Source organism: Aspergillus vadensis (genome assembly GCF_003184925.1).
Source record: "Aspergillus vadensis CBS 113365 unplaced genomic scaffold BO88scaffold_1, whole genome shotgun sequence".
Classification (NCBI taxonomy): domain Eukaryota; kingdom Fungi; phylum Ascomycota; class Eurotiomycetes; order Eurotiales; family Aspergillaceae; genus Aspergillus; species Aspergillus vadensis.
The window spans coordinates 547,180-571,352 of record NW_020292039.1 but is presented as its reverse complement, the minus strand read 5'-3'; the positions used below and the strand labels follow the sequence as shown (position 1 = coordinate 571,352).

The 24,173-nt window shown below is 49.8% G+C and overlaps 10 protein-coding genes and 4 non-coding genes across 14 annotated transcripts; 8 read left to right on the top strand and 6 right to left on the bottom strand.

Annotated features, from left to right (window-relative positions):
- The first annotated feature begins 99 nt into the window (after positions 1-99).
- mde1 (methylthioribulose 1-phosphate dehydratase MDE1) lies at positions 100-1,320 on the top strand. The gene is made up of 3 exons (XM_025705434.1): positions 100-472; positions 542-1,017; positions 1,079-1,320. The coding sequence occupies exons 1-3, from the start codon at positions 338-340 to the stop codon at positions 1,194-1,196; spliced, it is 729 nt and encodes a 242-aa protein (XP_025568024.1). The 5' UTR covers positions 100-337; the 3' UTR covers positions 1,197-1,320.
- A 353-nt stretch (positions 1,321-1,673) lies between these two features.
- On the top strand, positions 1,674-3,781 carry BO88DRAFT_377225 (sorting nexin 1; the record flags this gene model as incomplete). The annotated part of the gene is made up of 6 exons (XM_025704396.1): positions 1,674-1,817; positions 1,879-1,938; positions 2,016-2,491; positions 2,542-2,922; positions 2,971-3,573; positions 3,626-3,781. The coding sequence occupies exons 1-6, from the start codon at positions 1,784-1,786 to the stop codon at positions 3,779-3,781; spliced, it is 1,710 nt and encodes a 569-aa protein (XP_025568023.1). The 5' UTR covers positions 1,674-1,783.
- A 209-nt stretch (positions 3,782-3,990) lies between these two features.
- BO88DRAFT_399916 (mitochondrial 54S ribosomal protein bL31m) lies at positions 3,991-4,919 on the bottom strand. Its single transcript, XM_025705433.1, has one exon. The coding sequence runs from the start codon at positions 4,791-4,793 to the stop codon at positions 4,293-4,295; it is 501 nt and encodes a 166-aa protein (XP_025568022.1). The 5' UTR covers positions 4,794-4,919; the 3' UTR covers positions 3,991-4,292.
- A 121-nt stretch (positions 4,920-5,040) lies between these two features.
- On the top strand, positions 5,041-6,327 carry BO88DRAFT_430835 (flavin reductase family protein). The gene is made up of 2 exons (XM_025709276.1): positions 5,041-5,274; positions 5,338-6,327. The coding sequence occupies exons 1-2, from the start codon at positions 5,217-5,219 to the stop codon at positions 6,087-6,089; spliced, it is 810 nt and encodes a 269-aa protein (XP_025568021.1). The 5' UTR covers positions 5,041-5,216; the 3' UTR covers positions 6,090-6,327.
- Positions 6,328-6,767: 440 nt separating this feature from the next.
- Positions 6,768-7,760, top strand: BO88DRAFT_459480 (uncharacterized protein; the record flags this gene model as incomplete). The annotated part of the gene is made up of 1 exon (XM_025711090.1): positions 6,768-7,760. The coding sequence occupies one exon, from the start codon at positions 6,768-6,770 to the stop codon at positions 7,605-7,607; it is 840 nt and encodes a 279-aa protein (XP_025568020.1). The 3' UTR covers positions 7,608-7,760.
- Positions 7,761-8,868: 1,108 nt separating this feature from the next.
- On the bottom strand, positions 8,869-8,973 carry BO88DRAFT_t2. The gene has a single exon. It is a non-coding gene; the product is annotated as a tRNA-Ser (tRNA).
- A 542-nt stretch (positions 8,974-9,515) lies between these two features.
- BO88DRAFT_t34 lies at positions 9,516-9,621 on the top strand. Its single transcript has one exon. It is a non-coding gene; the product is annotated as a tRNA-Ser (tRNA).
- Positions 9,622-10,054: 433 nt separating this feature from the next.
- BO88DRAFT_t35 lies at positions 10,055-10,159 on the top strand. Its single transcript has one exon. It is a non-coding gene; the product is annotated as a tRNA-Ser (tRNA).
- Positions 10,160-10,560: 401 nt separating this feature from the next.
- Positions 10,561-10,665, top strand: BO88DRAFT_t36. The gene has a single exon. It is a non-coding gene; the product is annotated as a tRNA-Ser (tRNA).
- Positions 10,666-10,931: 266 nt separating this feature from the next.
- BO88DRAFT_399914 (putative ubiquitination network signaling protein) lies at positions 10,932-14,797 on the bottom strand. Its single transcript, XM_025705432.1, has one exon. It carries the CDS (start codon positions 14,413-14,415, stop codon positions 11,296-11,298), a length of 3,120 nt encoding a protein of 1,039 aa, XP_025568019.1. The 5' UTR covers positions 14,416-14,797; the 3' UTR covers positions 10,932-11,295.
- An 867-nt stretch (positions 14,798-15,664) lies between these two features.
- Positions 15,665-16,324, bottom strand: BO88DRAFT_399912 (uncharacterized protein). The gene has a single exon (XM_025705431.1). It carries the CDS (start codon positions 15,970-15,972, stop codon positions 15,751-15,753), a length of 222 nt encoding a protein of 73 aa, XP_025568018.1. The 5' UTR covers positions 15,973-16,324; the 3' UTR covers positions 15,665-15,750.
- Positions 16,325-18,145: 1,821 nt separating this feature from the next.
- BO88DRAFT_399911 (thioesterase family protein) lies at positions 18,146-19,608 on the bottom strand. Its single transcript, XM_025705430.1, has 4 exons — positions 19,189-19,608; positions 19,143-19,151; positions 18,801-18,971; positions 18,146-18,741 (listed from the first exon to the last, which is right to left on the bottom strand). The coding sequence occupies exons 1-4, from the start codon at positions 19,540-19,542 to the stop codon at positions 18,385-18,387; spliced, it is 891 nt and encodes a 296-aa protein (XP_025568017.1). The 5' UTR covers positions 19,543-19,608; the 3' UTR covers positions 18,146-18,384.
- Positions 19,609-20,143: 535 nt separating this feature from the next.
- On the top strand, positions 20,144-21,236 carry BO88DRAFT_5673 (electron transfer flavoprotein regulatory factor 1). The gene is made up of 5 exons (XM_025712967.1): positions 20,144-20,297; positions 20,361-20,501; positions 20,606-20,749; positions 20,823-20,835; positions 20,948-21,236. Exons 2-5 carry the CDS (start codon positions 20,456-20,458, stop codon positions 21,117-21,119), a joined length of 375 nt encoding a protein of 124 aa, XP_025568016.1. The 5' UTR covers positions 20,144-20,297; positions 20,361-20,455; the 3' UTR covers positions 21,120-21,236.
- On the bottom strand, positions 20,942-22,947 carry BO88DRAFT_5646 (class I SAM-dependent methyltransferase). The gene has a single exon (XM_025712965.1). It carries the CDS (start codon positions 22,550-22,552, stop codon positions 21,353-21,355), a length of 1,200 nt encoding a protein of 399 aa, XP_025568015.1. The 5' UTR covers positions 22,553-22,947; the 3' UTR covers positions 20,942-21,352.
- Positions 22,948-24,173: the final 1,226 nt, after the last annotated feature.

Below are 24,173 nucleotides of genomic sequence, written 5' to 3'. Positions count from 1 at the left end.
GTCCACCAATGGTCGGCGATGGCGCGAACACACTCCCCCCGCTACCTTAATCCACCCAAAGGCGTTAGTGAGGTGATTTGCTTCTGCTTTCCCCTCCCCGCCGCCTGACAGTTTTTTTATTTTTCTGTCAAACCTCCTCTTGCCTCACCTGTACGACGTCCAAGGCACTGTCGCTGTATTTTCAATATATAGATCTATTTCTCCTATCGCAGGATCTAGGGAAGATCTACTGCAGATTTAGCGCTTGAGGATTCGTGACAATCACTCTAAAGCCGATCGCCCCGAGCTGTCTCTTCCTATCTAATCGATCCCCCAACCACGCGCAATATCCATCACCATGGCCCAAGAAATCCAAAAGGAGAACAATGACCATTTGGTCCAGTCGTCTGACCCCGAGCATCCCGCCAACTTGATCCCTGATCTCTGTCGCCGGTTCTACAATTGGGGCTGGGTCACCGGTACTGGTGGCGGGGTAAGCACTGTTGCACCTCCAGAGCGATCGTGATTAATCGCTAATTGAACACTATTCATCACGCATTAGACTTCCATTCGTCGCGATAACCATATATTCATTGCTCCTTCTGGTGTGCAGAAGGAGATGATGAAATCCGACAACATCTTTGTCTTGGAATTCCCTACGCCCAAGTACCCTCCGTCCGATCGCAAATACATTCGCAAGCCGCTCGACCTGAAGCCCTCGGCATGCACGCCACTGTTCCTTGCCGCTTTTGAGCGCGGGGCTGGCTGCTGTATCCACACTCATTCTCAGTGGGCGGTCCTGGTGACACTCCTGGTTGAGCGCGAGAAGGGCCCGAACGCCTGCTTCGAAATCAGCAACATTGAGCAAATCAAGGGTATCCCCCGTGGCAAGGGCAAGGGCATGATGGGATTCTACGATACTCTTCGCATCCCGATCATCGACAACACCGCGTTCGAGGAAGACCTCACGGGAAGCTTGGAGAAGGCGATGGAGGAATACCCGGACACCTATGCTGTCCTTGTGCGGAGACACGGAATGTAAGTTCTCATCTTCTAACCCTTGACTTTTGAGTGACGGCGGGCTCATGTATGTGTCTAGTTATGTGTGGGGAGACGACGTCGTCAAAGCCAAGACTCAGTGCGAGAGTCTAGACTACCTGTTCCAGCTTGCTGTTGAGATGCACAAGCTTGGTCTTCCTTGGGTGAAAGAAACGTAGTTGAAGGAATTGTTCGCTAAAACGCTCAGTTCTTTGTAGTCCAGCAGTTGGAGGTCTTCTGTCTTGGGCCGCACGGCTATGATGATGATACATATGAAATAAATAACTGATTTACTTGAAGAAATATTGTAGTCCAGTACTTCTTTGTAAAGGCAGGGGCCGGGAATTTGAGTGCTTAATTTGTATCTCGGGGAATGTACTGGCTTGGTATTGGAATCCATCCACCAGGCCAGTGTGTTCTTTGCCAAGTGCTAGAGCTCACCAAACTGTAAACATTGAACAGAAATCCACATGTCTTTGTATAGACAGAAAAGACATTTTCATAGAGAAACATTGGGAAGAGTTTCAAGTTCAAATGGAGGTCAGCCTGAGAAGGTCCTCCATCAAGCTTGGCGGGGGAACCCTAATCCGTAGTTGGACAGCGGCGCGGATCATCGGACTACGGCAACCTGGTCGCTCCCTCCAACTCCCCCGACTGCAGTCTCTCCCCAACCCCTCACGCCGTCTTTCAATTCTCCAGCTAATTCCTACCCTTAATTGATATTTCTTGATTTCCGATCTATCCCAGTTTGATACCCACGTCTCTCATGGATCTTGACGCTGGTGACTCCCCGTGGGGCGGTAAGCAACCAGGCAGTCACGGATACAATCGCATCGTGCTTCGTCTAACGCAGGTATGCAGACGTGCCTTCGCAATCGAGCACCACCCATCAAGCATCCCGCTCCGAAGTAGAGGAAACGTGTATGTCCCTAAAGAGCATCTTGCATCCCTGTCCCTCTTGTCCGAGCTTTCTAACCTGATGACGACATCTCCCCCAGCTCCCGACCAACCGACACAACAAGCTAGCCCCAGTGCCCCCCGTTCCCCTGTACGACGAGGCCCGCGAGGCACCCGAAGGATCAATGCGCAAGCGACGAAGTTAGAGGCGGTGGGTGACTCGTTTGATCCCCTTGGTCCGCTCGGGGATAAGGCGGAAACTAGTCCCCTTGAGCAGGCACCTGCCCCGCCGCAGAAGGAGTTCTCAGGGCGCAATGTTCGTCCCACATCATCTGCCTCCCAAGCGTCCGCAGGAACTGGCTTGGCGGATTCCGTGAACCTGGAAGAGGATGGTGCAGGATTTCGAGGACCTCCGCCGGTACAACCCCCGAGTGAGGCGGAAGGGGCGAAACGGCAATCAGAACCCAGTATTAGTGTGGAAAAGGCTGCGAACCCGACCTTCGATATTACTGTCGGCGATCCGCACAAAGTTGGAGACCTCACCAGCAGTCATATTGTGTATCAAGTGAGAACCAAGGTATGTCGTTTTAGTGGGATGCTGTGGGACACTGCTCATGCTACATATAGACGACTTCCAAAGCCTACCGACAACCGGAGTTTACTGTCAGCCGCAGATACCGTGACTTCCTTTGGCTCTATAACTCAATGCATAACAACAACCCCGGTGTTGTTGTCCCCCCTCCTCCGGAGAAGCAAGCGGTGGGCCGTTTCGATACGAACTTTGTCGAGTCTAGGAGGGCTGCTCTTGAGCGGATGCTGAACAAAATCGCGGCACATCCTATTCTCCAGCATGATGGCGATCTTAAGATTTTCCTCGAGAGCGAAACCTTTAACATGGACGTGAAAAACAAGGAAAACAGGGAACCCGACCTTGGCCAGAACAAGGGCATGTTCAGTTCCTTTGGCATTAACGTCGGTGGTGGTGGAAAATTCGTCGAGCATGATGATGTAAGTTTGTCTATGAGTGCGAGCAGGTAGCCGTGCTGACAATTTCAGTGGTTCCATGACCGCAAGATCTACATGGACGCCCTGGAGAATCAGTTGAAGGCATTGATGAAATCGGTCGACACAGTGGTGGCGCAGCGCAAAGGATTGGCTGAGGCTGCTGGCGACTTTTCGGCTTCCCTTCATGCATTGGCAGCTGTCGAGCTGTCTCCTGCGCTTTCTACCCCCCTGGACGGCCTTTCCGACCTACAGCTACGCATAAGGGAGCTGTACGAACGCCAAGCTCAACAGGATGTTCTCACTCTGGGAATCACAATTGACGAGTATCTTCGTTTGATTGGAAGTGTGAAGACAGCTTTCTCCCAGCGCCAGAAGGCTTTTCACAGCTGGCACGCGGCGGAAGCGGAAATGCAGAAGCGCAAGCATACGCAAGAGAAGCTCCTCAGGCAGGGCAAGACGCAGCAGGATCGTCTGACCCAAGTCAATGCCGATGTGGCCGATGCCGAGAGAAAGGTTCATCAGGCTCGGCTACTATTCGAGGATATGGGTCGGCTTATGCGCAATGAGCTCCAGCGGTTCGAGAAGGAGAAGGTGGAGGATTTCAAATCTGGCGTTGAGACCTTTTTGGAGAGTGCAGTGGAAGCCCAAAAAGAGGTGAGCAGCTACTTGTCAGGTATACAATTGTCACAAATGTTTGCTAACATAGGCCTCACAGTTGATCGAGCTTTGGGAAACGTTCCTCTTGCAACTGGATGCGGGTGAAGAAGGAAATCCCCTCTACGGCACCGCAGGAGTGGGCGACGCTTCGGTGCCCCCTGTGGTGGAGGAAACCGCTGAAGCTACTCCGGCAGAGGAGGCATAGGCGGTTTCCCTACCTGTCAGACTCTGTACAAAAGAAAAGCGACGACTTGTTGATGTCCCCTCCACCCTCCGCTTTGCGGTATTACCCAACGTTAATTATCACTTTGCCTGCTTACTGAGAGGAGCGGCGCACGTTTGTTCATTTTCTTATGGCGAGTCATTCATACGTATTCAATGGGATGGATCATTACAGCAGCGCCTTGGTATCAATGGCTTCTCCAATGTAGTATAGTAATGACTTTAACCTTGTTCATCCACATCAACTCAAAGAAAGTGCAATGATTACACCCCAGAAAAAGAAAGTCTTGAACCACCGATGCTGAAACTCCATTCAAATGGTATGATGTAATGTACATAAAGCCTAACAAGATCTGTATCGTATAACAACACCATCGAGAGAAATAAAATAAAAGAAACTGGAATAAAAGGTCCATAAATCGCCCACACTATCATCATACATACACCCCGGCACAATTCAATTCAATCCAACCCAATCAAATCAATCATTTAGATCAATCCTTCTTCTTCTTCTGAGATGCCTGCTGCTCCTCCTGACCAAACGAACTGATCAAATCCAGCAGGTTGTCGTCCTCTTCCTCAGCAGCGGCAGCGGCCTCCGCAGCAGCAGCCTCCTTACTTTGTGCCGACTTGTCCGTCGTCTTGGAAGAGTCCTCCACAGGCGTGTTCACATCCCAGCTGCGACCGAACTTAGCTCTGAAAGCCGCCAATCGACCAGCCTCATCATCCTCAACGCTCTTCAGCTTGCTTGAGGTAGGGTTCCAGAGCAGAGTGTTGCGCGTGTCACGAGTCGAGCGGTAGACGGGGAGAGGAGAAGAGGTACGGTGGGTGAAGGTGCTGCCGTCGGTCAGGGTAATCAGCTGGGTGAATTGGTAAGGGCGTCTAGGACGACGAAGGAGAGACGCATGTCGGCATTGCGAACAGATGAAGCTGGTGGAGGTCTGGACACGGGAGGTGGTGGCCGCGGTGCGGCGGAGAGGAGTGCTGAGGGACATGGTTTTATTTATTGGCGACCGGAAGAGAAATCGGTAATTGAGAGGACGCCCGCGAGGTGATTGAATATACCGCGCCTAGGTGGGAGAATTGGACTGGAGACTGCGACGCTGCTGCGGTGATCTTCCAGTCTGTCTTTGGCCAAAGACAAATTATTCGGGGCGGAACGACAGGGATTATGTCAGCACCCCGTGGGTTGCTCTTTTTCTTGTCGCGGAGTTTCAACTCGACTTTGTTTGAACCCATCAATTTGCGTGCTACGGTCTGGTGGCTAGGATGGTTGCCCATTGAACAGCTGAGGAATTTGTGTCTGCGTCTTCATGATGACTTTGGAGGGCTTCGAGAGTCTTTCTGTCGCTTTCCTCACCTCTGTTCTCTTGCCCGTCTTTCCGTGAGCTGCGAGCTCCGTCCGCCGCGGGATAATAATGCTTCCTTACTCTAGATCTATACTTGCGGCCTGTCGGACGGTGGGCCAATTCACAGGTCAGTTGGTCTGCTTTGTGCCCTCGCAATTGGTCATGCATAACTAATCGTTTCCTTGTAAAGGGCAATGCGCACCATCTATTGGAACAGCTCTCCGATACGGTCAACTGCAATCCCGCAGAACGGTCACCAAAGTCGCCGCAGCCGCTAGTAATCCCCAATCCGACTTGAAAGGGGCTCAGCATACGAAGAATGATGTCGCCTGCTTATCCGATCAAGTCCGTCTCTTGATGAGACGAGTCCCCTACCCTGTCGCCATCATCACGGCCACCGATCCCAACGGTCCGGCAGATAAGGCCTTCCGCGGAATGACCGTCTCCTCCTTCAACACCGTTACACTCAGTCCGGAACCCGTCATATCGTTCAACGTACGCCGGCCCTCCGAGACGCTCAGCGCACTTCAATCGTCGAAGCGCTTCCTTGTACACCTCCTCGCACCCCGACAGACAACCGCTACCCTTGCACGAGACTTCTCCAAGGGCAACCACAATTTGTCCCTCTTGGAGGGGAAGAGTGACTATGAGTTTATTGCGCACGAACATACCCTCCGTGGTGATGAGGCTTCCGGGAGACCTCTTCCGCTGCTGCAGAGGAAGCAGGATGCTACGACCAAGGGATCTGAGGACTTTCCGTTCGTATTAGAGTGTCAGCTCCACCCTCAGAGTATCCAGGTCCAGGACCACACGATCGTAGTGGGAACTGTTGTTCGAGCGCTTTCAGGAGAGCTGTTGAGCCTTGACTCCGAGACAAAAGCTGGAGACCTTTGCCTGACGTACGCAAATACTCACTTCTGGGAAATGGGCCACGAGATATGAAAGACGGCTTTTCGAATCCGTGGTCACTCAAGCCACTCTCCACTTATTATACCCGATGCTCTAGATATGGGCCATACACACCATACTGTTCGAGTGCTGGAAGGCTCTCAAGGAATTACTTACCACTGTATATTATACATACCCGATATCCTGGGCTTCAGTTGAATCTCGCAAACACTATCTCCATTACATGTACATAGAATAACACACCATAGGTCTTGGTCTTACCAAATCCGTGTGAGCATCGTACATTAAACAAGAATTAGGTATTGTAGTATTAAGTGTGAGTTGCATAGTCTAACAGAAAACATGGGGTGGTTTAGTTGTTCGCACATAGACACACCTAGCAACATGCATGATATTGTCCATCTACTTTCTTTTTGGAGTCTTAGATTTATTACCATTATTCACCGAGATCCAAACTAGCGCATAAGGAAGGCTTCATATAATCGATGAGTGACAGCGTAGGCTGCACACTATCAAATTGCCCCACTAATCACTTATCCACACCTCTTTAGGGTTGTCTTACACATCTCATTAACTCACACGCCAAAATGCTGTTACTCAAGTCCAATATACCAAATTTCATTGAGCCATCTTGCGTATCGCAATGCTTCCTTTCAGGGCAAAGCAGCTTTGGTCAAGGTCAACAATCATTCGTGAACAACACTATTCACCATGTACTCTAAAAGATCATCCCATGCGGTCAGCAACAGTTCTGGAGATAGCGATGACAACAAAGTTGTCAAAAACAAACAAAAGTACAGAGACATACAGGGTCGAGCTGTTTATGGCCATGAGGCTGCAGGCTCGCTAGCTTTTAAAGACGACGCAAACTTTGACGACGATAACAGCGATAGCAACAGTGACGACGATGACGACTACAGCACGTCCAGTAACAATTCCATCGATGCCTTTAAGCAAGCCTGCAAAGATGTAGAGGATAATGTCAGTATCCTTGGGGAATTGGAGTTCACAGGTGCCACCGTCAATATGGATGCCGCGAAGATTCCAGATGGCAGCCGCCTGATCGATAAGTATTCGACCCTGAATGAGTCTACTAGAGAAACGGCACGTCAGATTCATGATATCCTGGAGCGCCGCCCAATAGTAACAATCAGGGTAATCAAAAGCCAACTCCAGCTGCGCCGTGAAAGCGACCTTGGCGAAGCTCTGCCGGTCTGCGGGTACATGTTCACCAATGGTCCATGGAAGAAGGCATTGATCAAGTTCGGCGTTGACCCAAGGCTCAGGCCTGATTTTCGCTTCTACCAAACAATATCCTTTCGCATGGAGTTCGACCCTGTTGTGGAGCCCGGCAAGCATGACTGGACCAAAAAAGGCATTCTCGCTTTCCCACAACTCCTCCAAGGGGGTGACAATATTTCCTACGTTTTCAATGGGAAGAAGTTTGTGGCCGACGGTGATACTTGGCAGGTCTGTGACATAACCGATCCGCTTCTTCAACGCATACTTCACATGATTCTTGTGTTTCACTGCGTTTTCCTGCCATGGTGATATCCTCCAGAGCCTATGAATCTTCTCTTTGACTATGAATAGCTAGGAGTGTTCATAATAATTGTATCTCATCCGCCATGTCTGATTTGCAGACACCAAGCTTGTTGAAAGCCCCTGAAAATAGACAGGAAAGTGTTTCTGTTCTTTGGAAACCTCTTGATGATGCCCAGCAGTCTTTGCTTGAGAGTGTAGGAAATAAAAGACTGGCACGTCGACTTTACAAACGGACGTTCAAGATATACTCGAGAGAGGACAGACTGCATGCGATCAAGTTCTGTCAAACACGAAAGCACATTAACCCCATCACTGGACAGGAAAGGCCAATCTCATTATCTACTGCATCAAAGATCCTCCACATTTCTATAGGAACATTTCAGAGATGGATCATGGTAAAGCAGAAAATTACAGATATGAAACAAGGCTCTTCAAGGGCAGACAAACACAGGGTACCACCCTCGAGTTTATCAAACCAATTTGGAACCGATGATTATGCCTTCCTTAGGCTGTTGCCACAACAGCTCTTCCAACACCATTCCATATAGCGAAACGAGTTCTATAAGGTACAGATCTCTGTCACTTGACTTGCGGAACAACCCACTTACTTATCTTAGTTGCACCCTTACGAGCATCCAGTTCCAATCCTGCCTAATCTCCCCTCAAAGCGACTCGAATCGGTCAGGGAGTACCTCGTAAGAGGCAACGAAAACATGTCATCTCGAAATTATCACAATGCATCTTATGATACTCGTGCAATGGCGGATATTGTGGAGGCTCTTGTACGTTTGGTATGAGGTACCGTCGGAAGTAGTAGTGACGGGGGTATATATTGCTGGGCATCGTTAGGTTACTACTACCCGAGTCATTGCTATCTCCAGTTTGTCTTTTCATATTCTGTATAGAATGCCATAAACAATGTGGGCCAAACAATGGCCCATAAAAAAGTTGTTACCCCAACTAAACCTGTATAGTTATGTAGCAAACTTAGCCCTCACATAAATATCCGATCACACAAGCTCTCTATCTGAAAAGCAGCAATACTTCATTTCCCTTGGCGTGTTATCAAAGGCATGAGCAGAGCTTTGTCTTCCAATTCATGGTTGGGATCACTACAGGGATTGTAACTTCAAAGCCTTTTCATACATAGCCAGATGAGTTAGAGAACACGACTAGCAGGCCTTTGATGATGGGCACCACTGAAGGCTCGCACGTCAGGGGCAATTCGAATTAACTGTCAAGTAGTAGAAAAAAAAGTTATGAGATACGACACCTCTGGGACTCGAACCCAGGCGGGCGAACCCACAGGCTAAACAGCTAGTACAGTGATGTAGTAGCAGGCCTGCGCCTTAAACCACTCGGCCAAAGTGTCTGATTGGATGGTGGCGAGGCTGCCTCTAGTGACTCTGTATCCTGAAGGTAAAATGGGTGTAGGAAGGGCTGTGAGTGAGAATGAAGTAGCTATACAACGCTCATTAGAAGGAATCAAATACTATGTTTGCTCCTGGTAATCTCTTGCGTGTCCCTACATATCCACCCTAAGCTAAATTGCATTATACAGCACACATATGTACGTGATGACCCCAGCAGAGATGGTTAAGTTGGTATGCGGGATGGGATGCATGTGCCATGGGTACTTACTTACTCTACTTCGGAAGTAGTTAATTAGCAGATTAGACCATCGACCTAATGATTCAGTTCTCTCCCTATACGGCATGCGAGATTGATACTGAGGAGATATGAAACGCAATTGCGCAATTTATCTCTAAATCACCAGCAATAATGCCTTTTTTGCCGGACAATTCGGGGAGTAAGAGCCCTTCTGAAATACAGCACTATGTCAGGATGTTCACTCCTGAGATACTACTACTCTACAGTTCCAAACCGCTTCCAGCAGCCACTCTTCCAGATCTGGACACTTTGGCCGAGTGGTTTAAGGCGCAGGCCTGCTACTACCTTCATTGTACTAGCTGTTTAGCCTGTGGGTTCGCCCGCCTGGGTTCGAGTCCCAGAGGTGTCGATTAATTCTTTTTGTGTGGCGAACATATACGTATATCAATTATAATGATATGTAGGTAGTAGCCCTTTTTCTTTTTGTCAATGGTCAATCTATGTATCTATCCAACAGGGATCTGGAAGGTGCTGTTTATGTATAAACTCTGAAGGTAGCTACGGAGTAGCTTCTGCCCTACTTACTATCAAGAACCACTAACCCTCCTCGCTGGTAAAATGATAACATCTTATACTGTAATTTTTGACAGCTTGAACGAATGCATGAAATAGCACATTATTCCACACAACTTTTATGCTATTAGAATGGGTCTAGCCTCCATCTATCTGAAGACGTGATTTCAGATACATTTGTTGTCTGCCTAGACCTCTCGAATATAAAGACGAGCATGCTTCTCCCGCGTGTTATATAGTTTTTTGTAAGACGATAACTCCAACGATCAGACACTTTGGCCGAGTGGTTTAAGGCGCAGGCCTGCTACTACCTTATTGTACTAGCTGTTTAGCCTGTGGGTTCGCCCGCCTGGGTTCGAGTCCCAGAGGTGTCGTTATCTCATAACTTTTTGTGTGGCGAATATTTACATATCCATTGATATGTGGCCCCTTCTCATTTTGTCACTGGTGTTAGTTAGTCCTTCTGAAGTGTAGCTGGAAGACGTTGGCCTTTTTGCAGACTGGGTAGATACACTACTTAGTTTTGGGGTACGTTTTGTAGTCATTTCTCCAGGAACCTCTCTCAGCAACTTGAGTAAGAGGGTCTACTGTAGGCTGTCTGGAATGATGAAGAAGGTATGGAGCGGCAAATCACTTGCAACCATGTTCGATGCTATTCAGCAGGGTTATCATGTCATCGGATCATGTATTGTGGAGTTACTTTCCTAATGTAGCATGCGAATGCTTCCATGCTGCGTGCATGATATAGGCATCTAGAGACAGAATCCACCAATCAGACACTTTGGCCGAGTGGTTTAAGGCGCAGGCCTGCTACTACATCACTGTACTAGCTGTTTAGCCTGTGGGTTCGCCCGCCTGGGTTCGAGTCCCAGAGGTGTCGCATTTCTCTTTTTGCTATATATGTCTTATATCATAAGCCTCCTCCTGCCCATTTTTGGTGCATGAATAGATAGAATAGAAAGGACTTTCTTGATTGACTGTCTGTTTTGAGCAGTTGTGGGGGGCGGGGATATGAGGATATACTAAGGGGTCTGTAACAGTCGTTCTCTATCTACTATTACGTACTCATGTAAGACGGTGTCCATGACAGTTGCGATTCCAGTATTCTATCGATGTTCAGGTGTAGAATATATAGTAGTAGATACAGGAGAGTCTAAATATTGACCAGCAACTAATGGGTTACGCCATCTACGATCGTACCAGAAAGAAAGAACATCTACAATGGAACCACGAAATGTGCAGAAACAGGCTTTTCGGCAAATTATGAATAGGCTCTACATATGACACAAGATTTCTTTGTTCACAGGCGATGGAATACCAAGACGGAAGACACACGGCGGCCGCGGACTCGTCTGGGCCAAGGAATCCCGAAGCAGGTAAACCACCATACAACCTTGAGTATCACGTCTGAAGATGAACACGACCAAGCAGGAACTGGAACCATAACGCAACCCGGAACAAGCCAGATGGAGCTCGTGGGGAGAACCACAGACTTGTCCCTTCACCTCGCCTAGTTGCCCTTGCCACCCGTCGAGCTGGGACTGCCACTCCCACTACCGCTTGCACCGCTACTTCCGCTACCACTTCCGCTACCACGACTATCGGCCCGCTGGAACGGGGTGGAGATAGGTCTCATGATCGGGTTAGGAGTTGCCCCCTCGGAGCCCGAATCCATCCGCTTCTCAATGACCGTGTCGGAGAGATCGAGCTGGAAGGGACCACGACGATTAGAGTCCAAGAAATCAGCACCGTAGAGACTGCTGTGGGCAGACCGATTGGAAAAAGACCGGTCACGGTAGCTAAAATCTGTATCGAAGTAGTTGCCGGTGTTACCAAGCGGAGAGGTCGGGAAGTGTTGCAAATAGGAAGGTGGCTGTGTCGGGCTAGTCGGATGGGACGACGCGGCACCAACAGGGGACGAGGCATGCTGCAGCGGACTAGACTTCAGCGCGGGAAAGCTAAGCCCCAGGAGAGATCGGGTGCTGGGCGCAGTCGTTGTCAATGCCCCCAGAGATATGCCAGGTGCCTCAGTCAGAGGGTTGGTGCCAGGCAGGTTCCCTTCGGGAGTAAGCGGGGCAGAATCCAAGAGCATCTGCTGTTGCTGTTGCTGGATGGCTTGCTCAATAGCAGCAGCTTGCTGCCACAATTGGTTGGTGCGCATCTGATACTCCTGCACGGATTGGCTGATGCTGGCAAACTGCTCGTTGAAGTTGGCCTCTAACTTCGCCTGGTCCTGCTCCCGAGCGAATTGTTCCGCAGCACGGCGCTCCCGCTCATTCAAGCCTTGGGCGTTGGCAGAGACGATCCGCTCGTATTGTTCGTTGACCCTAGTACGGCGGCCCTGAAGACGTTCCTTTCTCTGGATAGCCGAGTTCAGCTCCGACTCCAATGATGACACTTCACGAGCAACAGCGGCCCGAGCAGAAACGAGCTCCTCCTTAGCCAGGTTGAGTTGTTCCAACTCCCGTTCGTACTTGGACTTCTGGGTCGACCATTCTTCGAGCTCTTCCTCGGGAATGTTCTCCAAATTGTCGAGTTGGCTTTCAAGAGCGGCTGTGATTTCCTCCGTTTGCTTGATGTTTCTCTCGAGCTGTAACGAGCGCTGCTTCTGTCGGTTCTCATCGGTACCACTCTGCAGACGATGGTTGTAGTTATCCAGTTCCTTCCTGATTTTGGAAATGACGAGTTTGTGGTCGTTTTTGGCTTTCCTTAACCGGGCGCGTTTCTCATTCAGTTTGACCTCGGCGTTGATGATCGAATTCTTGAGCGTAGTGGTTGGTGATGACGGACGATAAGAAGGTTGCGGAGGAGTTGGGATCGAAGAGACTGCTGGTGGCCGATGTGAGCCAACTGTTTCGGACGAACCGGAGGCCAAACGAGGTATTCCCTTACCTTGTTCCGCGTCAGTTGCAGCAGGTGTCTTGACGCTCATGACACAGATCTCTTCATCAGTATCGCTCCGCACGAAGGAGCAAGTATAGGCACAGTTAGGAGCAAGTCCCGAGACTTCGCCCCGCCAGTGTACCGTGTTTGACCCCTTCGGAGCGTCTTGCACCTTGGTAATCGTTGCCGTTGCCCACAATGCGCCGTTAACACAGACGTAGAAAGGTTCCGTTTCATCATTTCCCAGACGAGTAGTTTCACAGACTCCGGAAAGCGCGGGATCATCCACGGATGTGAAGTCACCCGCGGCAAACTTGATAGTAGAGCTATCGACTTCGGTTATCCAAACAAGTCCATCATCCAACGAAATGCCCTGAAGATCCTCTTCTGTCATCATAAGGCCCCTGCCGGTTTTGTTGAGGGCCCTAGAATGCTCATATTCCCTCATCACCGTCACCTTCGTGCTTGCGAGTGCAGCCCAAAACGGTTGACGGCTCCGGACCTGATTGGCTTGCCTTCTGCGTTTCTTTGCCGACATGAGTCTATCTCTACCATCCTTATGAGTTGCCGGCGTAACGAGTTGACCATCGGCACCGATGTAGGAAGATACGCTAGCCCCGGACTCGAACGCAGAATCGATTTGTGTCTGCGACCCGGCAGAGGCTTCGGTATCAACGCGCTTGCCGTTGCGAGGGGGAGCCGGTGACCGGTTCTTCGCCATCGATCTTCTTGCCATGGCGGTGCCTGCTTGAGCCAAGATGTGAACGGCGAGGAGACTGCGCATCCAACTTGGGGAGCTTTGCGGTTCCGTGCGACGAAACTCGGGGGGCATGAGATGTGAATATTGCGATAAGAAATCAGGTGAGACGATTTTGGCGGAGAGCAGATGACCTATAACAAAATCCTGTATACCTTTACTGCGAATAAGATGTAATACGAGAACAATGCCAACGCAGAGAGCATTGACCCCCCCATTCTTCCCCGAACCTCCTCCACCTAGCGTAATGGCAACTTGAACGTGAGCTAAATCGAGCGCAAAGTTCTGCGCCCATGTCCACATGAAAAGGCCCCAGAAGAGTAAGCAGAATCCATCCATGGCGATCATTGTGCCAAGAGAAGGCGTTCCGGCGGGGCCCTGAAAGATGTCGAAGTTGGAGGTCAAGGAGCCAGACGCTGCACCGCTAGGAGGCATGAAGGTCAGGGAAGCAAACAGGAACTGAACCAGAGTGAGAACCATAGGCGGCAGCTGCAAAAGAAAGATCAGAATGGCGATCGTGTCGTACATCGGGCAGGACTTGAGGATCGTCGACGCGAGCTGGAGTGGATTGATAGAGCCCGACTTCTTGGAACCGGTCGCCGGCTTCTCCGTTCGCCGCGACGCCTGTCCGGCAAGTCCGCCATTCTGGGGCACGGCGCCATTCGTCTGGCCATAAGACATGTCCGCGTTACCCTTAGCATAACCGTTCAGCAAGCCGCGCCCGTTGCCATCCGCCTTCGAGGTGTCCGCCGAGCCGTTGACCTTGCTTGCCGTGGTTGCCGATGAGGTTAAGGCGGAATCGCTGGAAGAGCGAGATGCGGGCCAGTCGACTTGAGTGGAGGGACCAGAGTTCGGGGCAGAGGCGCCGTTGGTGTTCCCATTCAGATTTCCATTGGACTTTTGCTTGTTCACTTTCTTTCCGGGACCGACGAGACCATTCTCATGCCGATTGCTATGACTCTTCCTAGCCGTGGCCGATGAACGTGGCATGGACGAGGGAGCCTAACACCCAGGTCCGAGTCAGCTTGGCAGGAAGGAGCCAAGGACTTGGACCAGGCGAGAATTGAGGACGGAGACAGCGTCGGGGAAGTAGAAGAGTTGGGGGGTGGGAGAGGGGAGAAGAAGGGGTGATGAGAGTGGGAAAGGAAAGGGAGGGGAGGTAGCACCCAGGAAGCGAACGGGAAAAGGAATGACAAGACAGGATAGAGAATCGGTAGAGGTAAGGACTAGGTTAAGGAAAGGAAAGTCAGAGTGAATCGGATTGGATATGGAAGAGGGTGAGTAAGAGAGGGTGGCGGGGGAAGAGGTGGGAGGAAAGAGAAGGGAAAAATGAATGAGGTTTGGTAGACTTTTGGGTCTGGATAGACGAGGCGGGAAAAAGACGAAACGACGAAAGGTTGGAAACGGATCGTCGAGAGGGAATCCCGCTAAGGCAGCAAGGCGGCCAACCTCCAGCCAATCCGGCTGTCGGTGCCTTAGGCACTAAATATATTACCCTTCCCTGTCACGGTACCATACATACCCTGTCAGATACAGGAGGTTCCTTACTGACATTTATCATACATTACATGACGTACCCTCACTGCGCTGTCTTCCGGTTGGCTGGTTGGCTATCCAGATTCCCTTTCCCTCGACCGATTTTTGGGGCGATCTGGAGGTTGAGACCAGCCACGGAGATCGTGGATGCTAAAGAGACCAATGGGACCTCTTATTCAGGTGAAGGTTGAAGTTGCTTGGATCTTCAAACAACCGTGTCCACAAAACAGGACTATTACGGGCATGAATTGACACCTGGCTCTTCAGCCACATCATTCAAGAGTAAGCTTGCTTCCTGGCACCGGCACCGGCTCGAGGCATTGAGATGGGGGCTAATCTCAGCCACTAGTTGCTTCGAACAGTTAGTGTTTCTTTATTTGACGGCTCTACGCAGGCTGCTGGGATCTAAGCCTCCTGTCAACGCAATGCAACTTACGCCCGTCTTCATGTAGTCAGTGCTGTTCTTTTCCTTGACATGCTCATACGCAAACAAAAGCAAATCTTCACTTGACTTTCCCCAACAGATCAATAGAGAAAACTATGTCAACCAATCTGCGCATGTAGGCTAGCTGTAATACCCCGTCACCTAGCAACAACCAGACCTTAAGCTTCCCGGTCTAAAGCACTTATGGACTGATCGTTGCTGAACGCCGGCCTCGTAAGCCGGGGGTGGACTACGTGTTCATTCTAACCTTACCCTCCTATTGCAGCCATCATTCATAGGCTCGCAGAAAATCAGCGCCAGTTAATGTCCGTTTACCCCTCCTTCTCACGCAGTCACCCTACATATCACGTCTTACCCGCTAACCACTGACAAGACCCGGGGTCGTGCTTTATCGGGTAATCCAGGACTTTAGGGCCCAAACTAGACAGGACGATCTGGCGATCCCATCCTTCACGGGATAGCTTTTGGTTGTTCGCGTGGGCAATTCCCTGGGCAGAGCTGTGAAAACTCACCATGGTCAACATCATCACCAATTCATTGGCAGCTACCAGGCCGTGGGTAGTCATATGTGCCGTCCATATTCCATAAACCCGGTTGGTTATCTCTCTATCAGCTGGATTGCGTAGAGTTCAAAACGGGCAGACGAAGAAGCCCATATGTCGTCTAGCTCGTGACTTGCAAGTCAAGATAAGCATACCCTGCCCAGCTCTCTAGTCATATGGAGGCCCCGTTGGACTTGTCAGTTGACACTTGCGTGGGAGGTTGTACAGCCGATAAATGATGCTCGTAATGCTTATACGTGCCAAGTCCGAAACAGCACCCTGTAAGGAGATCATTGTCATGCCATTGGTTCCCTGCTTAATGGAGATTAAAAGGACCAAAATTGCAATTCACGAGACCTGAGAAAAAAAGCAAGCTGACACCGACAATCTGGGGGATTGCCCGTCTCCATCAGAATATTGTCAAAGACTGACGACGACGACATCTTGTGGTAAGGCAATAGGTGTGAGATTAGATAAGCTTCAATACCCAGCTGTTGCCCAGCTATATATAGGAAATACTGTATCATACGAAACAGCGGTATTTCACCGAAGCATCTCCACACTAGCAAAATCATCACTTTTCTCGCCTGGTCTGCCCCGTAGGGGCGATTGATACTTTGATTGTCGCTTCTCAGACAATTCACCTAGAATCACAGGCTAATTAGAATGTTCGCCATACGCCGGATATCGGGCGGGCTGCAGCTCGATAGGCAAGTATCCTGACTTGATTGCCGTTTTCACGGACAGAGATCGACTAGCCTTGGAATCGGATGGATGATCGACCGTTTCTACCCTAAAGTGGACAGACGCGTTGACTAAATTGAAGGGTTTGCCGGTCGAGCCCCGCAAGCCTTGTCAGATGATTACCAGGGATATCCCGTCCATTTGTCGTGTCGTTGTGGCTGTAACACAGGGTATTGGACCCTTGATGCTAGTAGTATTACAGCGCGAGACAAGATGTAGTTACCCTGCAGTCTTTCGTAGGTGAACATTTTTGCCTGTGGTGAGCCTCATAACCCAAGACCGGCGTCAAAGCTTGGAAAACCAAGCAATTCACTGGGACACTGGAACTGATACCGATCCGGCAAAGCTTCCGATCAGAGGCACTAGGCGGGAGGGTCTAGAAGAGACTCTGTGGCGCAAATGGAGCGGGTCAAGCCGTGACGAACCAACAAATTGCAATCGGATTCCACGGCAACCATGATTTTGTGTTACTGCACAAACTATGTGTGAAACTTCTCGAGATGGCTGGCCAGCGTGGCTATCAACTCATCTGTATACCTGTATGCTGATGAAGTTGAGAGCAGCCAAGCATTGTGCCTGAGTATCAGTTCCATAGTAAAGAGAGCTAAGCCAAGCATCACATGGCGGTTGTGGACCTGAGCTTCAGCCTCAAGAGGTAGTAATTATCAGCTGCCGACAACCGAGCCGAGTCAACGGGGCTCTTCAATTGACATACCGATTTTCAAAGCATCGACACTACACCTCCACTGAGAATCTCGGGCTAAAGATTTTGCAGACGGATGCAGAAGCTTTCGTGCAGTCAACGTAAATTGCGCTGGTGCTATTCTGATGATTGATGGAGGGAGATGTAGGAGGGCCACAGCACAAGCTGAAGAGACTTATGGGCAGATATCTTCTCCAGGAAAGAGAACAGCAGCATGTTTAGATCTGGCGTCAGTATTATTTCTTCATGGGTTGCAACTCATGTCTTAGACCAACCCGGATGGTCATGGTGTCGCCGAACGGAGGACATCTGAAGTTTAGACATCTCAAAAGTGTTCTTCGGTCTCGCCCACTTGTTCTGAGGAGTAAGGCACTATCAATTAGTGGTGTAAGATGAAGCCAGAAACCGATATGAGGCTGGACGCAATTGGTGGGAAGCTTGTAGCAGTCTTTGGTCAGCGACCTTATGAAGACAGTAAAAAACTTAAGCTCTGTATGACCTGAATTGCTTGCATTGTGTTTCGACCTTGATCGTTGTAGTCTCGGACAGATAATGGCCATCGTTGATCTGACCTCATTCCAAAGCATGTCTGAAAGACCAAATGCCATTCTGGGGTGAGATATTGGGGGGTGCGGGGTGATGAAGAGGTCTCAGGTTATGCCAGATCTAAAGTATGGATGCAAGGACGTACAAAGAAGATTATGTTCAAGATGTGATGATGAGCCTCCTCATGAACGTTTATGTCGCCCAGAAAGACTTGAAGTGACGGAATACAGCTAGTATCAATACGCATACTGTATGCCGTGTAGATCGATATATTACCAGTAAGCTTCCATACGTTACCGCACCCCTGTGCTTACAGTACGCGCTTGGTAGCAGAATCTATGCCAGTGCCCTACGCTCGATCCTCCTCATTTACTATGTACATTGTCGATCTTAGATCTGTCGGTCTGCAAAGTTGCCCGAAAGCGGGAAATCAGCCTGCTCCATCACTGCTTCGCAGATCCGGTATCCTCGACCGCACCTTCCCGGTCCCAGCTCTCTGTTTCCAATGTGCGGACCCTCGTTTCTATATCGAGGATGCGCTCCTGCCAATATTTCTTAGCTTTCTCTTGAAGATCCCAGGTGGATTTGAATTGTTCCATGATAAACGGCGGAAGCTCCGCCTTTTTGATAGCATTGTAGTCATAAATGACCAGGTCCTCGGAAACGCGGGCAGCGGGCCGTTGGCGAGCCTCGGAGACTATCATCGCATGGAGATAGAACCCATGACGAGGTGCATCAGGGGATGTCGGATCGTGAACCAGCTTATGATATACCGTAACTTTATCGGGGTAGGTCATGGGCTGCAAAGAGAGACGGGGTATTAGCAATCAGTCCTGTATCTCAGCTGAGAAGACCGTACAAATTTGTAGTCAATCTTGATACTTCGAAGAATGAGTCCGATGCCCTTTGAGCTGACAAGATTCAACCACTCTGTCTTATGGGCCGGGTCTATATGCATGGCAAAGTTGCGGGTATAGTACACGCGCGCCGTCTCTGCATATCGGGGGTATGTGACGTTGTTCACATGTCCTAATCAGACGCTCATGATGTTAGACCCCTTGCTGCAGTTCACTGAGACGATGTTGCTTAAGATATACACACCCTAGACTCACGAATTAGTCGACATCACTTGTTGCTTGGAAGTTCCTGGCTTACCATGCTATCCTGTTCAATGCAAGCGCCTACATTAGCATCTATGCATCATGCTATATGTAAGCTGCCATGCACCAGGTGACTATATATCATACCATCTCTCCCCACGCAACGCTCTGTTGGAATAGCCCCCTTCGTGTCTCATCTGTCAGATAGCCTTCGCTGCCAGCGATCAATTCTCGCCAATCCCTTGCAATCTGCTGTAGGATCTCCCCAGCTTCTTGGATCTGCGGGGGCTTTAAGCCGAACATCATGCATCTGCCGATTCTTCGCTTGGTCATGGTCAGCCATCGCGGATCAATGGTGTGAGGCTTCTTTGGCGTTGTTCCGGGGGCGGAAACGGGGGCATTTCGGAATGCGGTCGAGACGGAGAAGAGTCGGGTGGTAAGTGGTGAAGATTGAGCGGCAAATCCAGCCAGGGGTCGCCTTCCAAGTCTTTGAAGCGACATTATCATAATATGAAAATAGGGGAAGCTAGTTATTGTCAATTGTCAGGATGTCGTTGTTTCCAGCCGAGGAGCTTCTCTCACTTCGGCTAGTTGTCCGGGCGGTTGGAGCTTCGGCTAGCCCCGCGCATTGTTTCCCTCTCTCCGCAAGCTGACATGGCCGGTGCTTGCTTGTTAACTACCCCTATACTTGCTTTCTACAATAAGCCCTATGATGAAATCCGATACTTGATTTGTGATGGTCTGTATACAATGCTTAATATTCACAATATTCAGGAGTTACTGATTACCATTACGCTACTACTTAGTAGCTGTTCCAGCTTCGGGCCATGGATTGATTGAGGCTAGTAAGTAGAATATATACATCTGAATATCAACCAAGATGATCGCTCAGCAACCTAAGTCTGTGATTCACAATTGGATAGATGTGTTTCAGTATTTTATGCATCCTCCTATTGACCAGCATAACTAACCAGTGCAGTCGATTTAGATGTATTATACTAGACACTGCGCAAATCTAACGTCATTATCTCAAGAAAATTCTCGGGGTAACCGACTTAAGACACTCGGATATATCTCCACCCATTACAATCATCAAATAATTTGAAGCACCAAGATTTCGAAGAATATCTTTTCATTCTTGAGAATTTCCCAAAAAGAGTCATTCATCCAATCCTACTTAGCATCATAAATCCCCGACTTATACACCAGCTAGTATAATAAGTGCTTACTGGACGGTTACCCCTCCGCGGCAACAAGTAAGGATTCCGCCCGTGCGACGTCACCGGTTGTTAGTTGTGTTCCGGCTAACTTCTTCCTAGAGCTGAGAGACAAACAACTTTCTTCCTCCTCCACATTCCCACCTCCTTCGGAGAGTCCTGGCCCCCTATTCCATTGACTGGCAACACTATCCAATATGACGAATCCGGAACTTCGCGCGCAGGTCATACATATATACAAGGGTATGTGCATCACCCTGACTTCACGCATGCTACTACCTTCCTGTCATTTCTTTTCTGGACCAAGTGTATCGCAGCCAGCAAGCTGACTCCAACGCCATCGGTAGAGCTACTCTTCCTTGGTCGCAATTACCCCCTAGGCTACGAATATTATCGGAACAGGTTACATAAAGCGTTTTCCAGCCAAGCGCATCTGGATAATGAGGAACAGATCCGAAAAGGTATTGCTAGAGCGGAATTTGTCAAAAAGGGTACGTTTGACACATCGTTCTATTGTTTGCCAGGATATTGAAATTGAGCTGATCAACGGGCTTTGTTCTACAGAAATCGAAGCATTGTGAGTAACCGTGTGCCCCTCCCTTACCGGAATCACGTCGGCGCCAGACTGCCTGCAATTCATTATCTACAAACGGTGAAGCATGTGAAAGTCTAAGGCCCAGCCCCGCAAGGCTTGATACTAGTTCATCTATATTTGATTCTGCCGATCAGCCATGTGTATCCGAATACTCATCGTCTCATAATTATCGAGATAAATCAGGCTCGACAATGTCAGCGCCAATGCTGACCAAAAGCGCCCAGGTACTATCTGAAGCGATATCGCACTCTGAAACAGCGCTATGAAAATTAAATGATCCCGGCCGTTGAAAATACCATGGAGCCTTAATAACACGTTCTCAAGAATATTACACCAAGGAATATATATATGCGAAAACTGAAAGGAGAAAAAGTGGGGTATCACCAATATAAGAGAGACCAATGGTCACGACGCTTTCCGTGTCTTTTCTTTTTTTTTCTTTCCCGCGTTCGCCAGAATACCGGCAATTGAGCTTGTATCCTCTTCGCTGAAAGACGGTTCATTTCTTTCGTCCCCACCAAGCGCTTACTTCCAAGCACTCCCCATTCGCGAGGCTTCCCTTCTGGAACAGATCGGCAATCATGGCAGCCCACCACCTGTCCCATTCATCTCTGGTCTTACCGCTAGCTTCCATGAGGATATGCTCCATGCCCTCAATCATCTGAACTACGGTCAAAAGGGCCGTGCGCCGGATGGACAATTGATCTGCGGTCAACTGTCTGCGTGACGCGCCGACCGGATCCTTCCCATGACCTTCACGTTCCCACCGTAGTTCGCCTAGCGGGATAGCGATGCGGCGACTATCAACATTCTCTAGTACATCGACTTCTGAGTTGAAAGACAAACCAATTGTCGCACACGGCAAGGCTGTCAATTTGCGTCGGTCAAAAGCCTTTTCGACCCAGGAGTTATAGTCCTGGAGAAACTTGTTCTGAACTCGTGTGAATGGAGTTGCAGAAGAAAAGGTGTAAGTTGCGGTCGCATCGGCCGTCTCTTGTTCCCTTGACGCCAATTTGCGAGCGGGTGCAGGGTTGGGAAGCAAAGATCGAAAGACCCAGTCAGAGTCCCAAATCTCCAGAATTCCGCCGGATTTGAGCACCCTCAGTGGCTCGCTTAACCCGGACGCTTGCAGCGCCGGACTAGCTGGACACATTCCTGCGTCCTTAATGAAGACAAAGTCGAAATAGTCGTCGGGGAAAGGCAGGCGGGGCTTCCGAAGGTCGTGCCTTCGAAATTGCCAATGGACACCTTTCTTGCGCAGATCGGGGGCGACGGAGACGATGTCAATACCGTGGAAAGACACGTTGCGGTGGCCGCGCCGAGTGAAATATTCATGGCTCATACTGGACCAGAGGCCTGAACCACATGCGATTTCCAGAACCCGCTTTGGGGGTCGGTCGGCGAGGTGGGGGTTGCAGAATGGACCCCCAAACACGCGCATGAGCATGAGCGAGCGCAGGGTCTGACGATGGATCTCCTGAAGATCGCAGGGCAGAGGGTAGTTATTTTCGGGGTCTCTAAGATATGTGCGATCGCCCTGGCGGATCAGGGGAAAGTTGGAGTAGTCATTGAGGGAGGTTAAAGAAGAGGTAGATGTCGCAGCGAGGGTTGGGCCGGTCGAACTGGTAGTCGAATGGAGATCGGAGCCTGAAGTTGCGGCAGGCGCAAAAGTCGCAGGCCCGTTTGACATCATATCCATTTTGGCAGCGAAGATTGGGTTGTCATCGATCTGGTACAGCTAGCAACAACGATTTGCATGCTTGCATACGACAATGGCGACGCAGATCGATCACGGACGGGGCAGAGACGCGATTAATATGGACATGGTAATATAATGGGGAAGGGAAAGAGCGTGGGAGGCGAAGTGAAACAAACGCTAGTCGGAGGGGGCGGGGAGGAGGAGGAGGGAAGCGAAAGTGAGGCAGTCCGGATACAGTTCCAGGCGGCCTCGACCCATGGGAAGCGAGAACGGGGAGAAGAAGAGGAGGAAGAGGAAGAGGAGGAATGAGGAATAATAATGAGGTGAGAGGGAGAGGACGATGGAGGGGGGGCAAAAACCACATCGTGACCGAAAACGAAATCGCCCCGGCTCGATTAAAATGAACACCCCTTAGGGCCACTCCACTATGACTGCGACTGCCTTTACTACTTTCTGCCACTAATCTTCTGGCGGGATTCCGGACGGCGACCTCCCCGAACTCAGTTATTTCACATCCTCGTTCTGGGTGGATTCGCTCCGTAGATACTATACATAACTCAATCGGTAACTTTTATTTACTCATCTATTCTGATTTTTTTTTTTTCACTACTGAAAGTCGGTGCTCGGTACGAAATGTATCTGCCGAAAGACTCCGGACGATGGAGCTGAGCGAACGCGCCCGCTTGGTGGTGGCGGAAAAGCTCCCACCACCACTACAGTATTGCTCCTCCTCAAACCAAACACAAATACTAACCATCCCGCCTGCATAAGCCCTGCTGATCTGATACCAATGACTGTTACTTTCTCCTGCAGCTGCATCCAAGATCAACAGCCCGAGCTACGGGTTATTGGTTCGATTATTTGCGTTCGCTGCTCCGCCCGGTGCCATCTGATCTCTCTTATGCAGAATCAAAATCAGTACATACGCAGAGGCTACCGGGGTGAAGGTGAGCTGAATCCGTATTCCAGATCCGTTTCGAGTGGTCTCGGCTATCTGTGAACCGCCTATAACTGGGCCCCTTGTCTGGAACTGAATAAGTTAAATGGTCCAAACAAGAATCAAGGTTACAGCGGAGGAAGTGCCATCCGTGGTTCTCGTTGTTAAACCAAAATCCGGCCGACTGAGCTGCTAACAAAATAGAAGGAACTGATAACGATAACCGGAGTAATGATGAAACTGGGCACGTCCACTGCGAAGTACCCTGCTTCATCCCTTACCCAAGTTCACGGGTCACCCACTCAAATTCTGACGCCCGAATCCACAGGCCAGCCCACATAGAGCCCTGCCCGGACATGCCGACATCCCACGGAAGAACCGCGGCAGATGCTGCTTGACTTGCTGAGCTTCCTAGATGGGTCACCTCACGTCTCCTGATGACACAAGGCAGAAAAATTGCCTTTCTGACGGAATCCGTCCGTTAGACTAAGGGGCGGAGAAGGAAGCAGTTGTTGATCAAGAAAAGTCAAATCAGATATTAACATATCGAATTATTAACCAAAAAGAAATAGTTATACCTTTTTTCTTTTTCTTTCCCCCTTAGGGAGACGGAAAGATTCCAGGACCCGTCTAGCCTAGTCTCAGGCTTTCTATTAGGCTATTAGCGACTGACTCTTTGACATC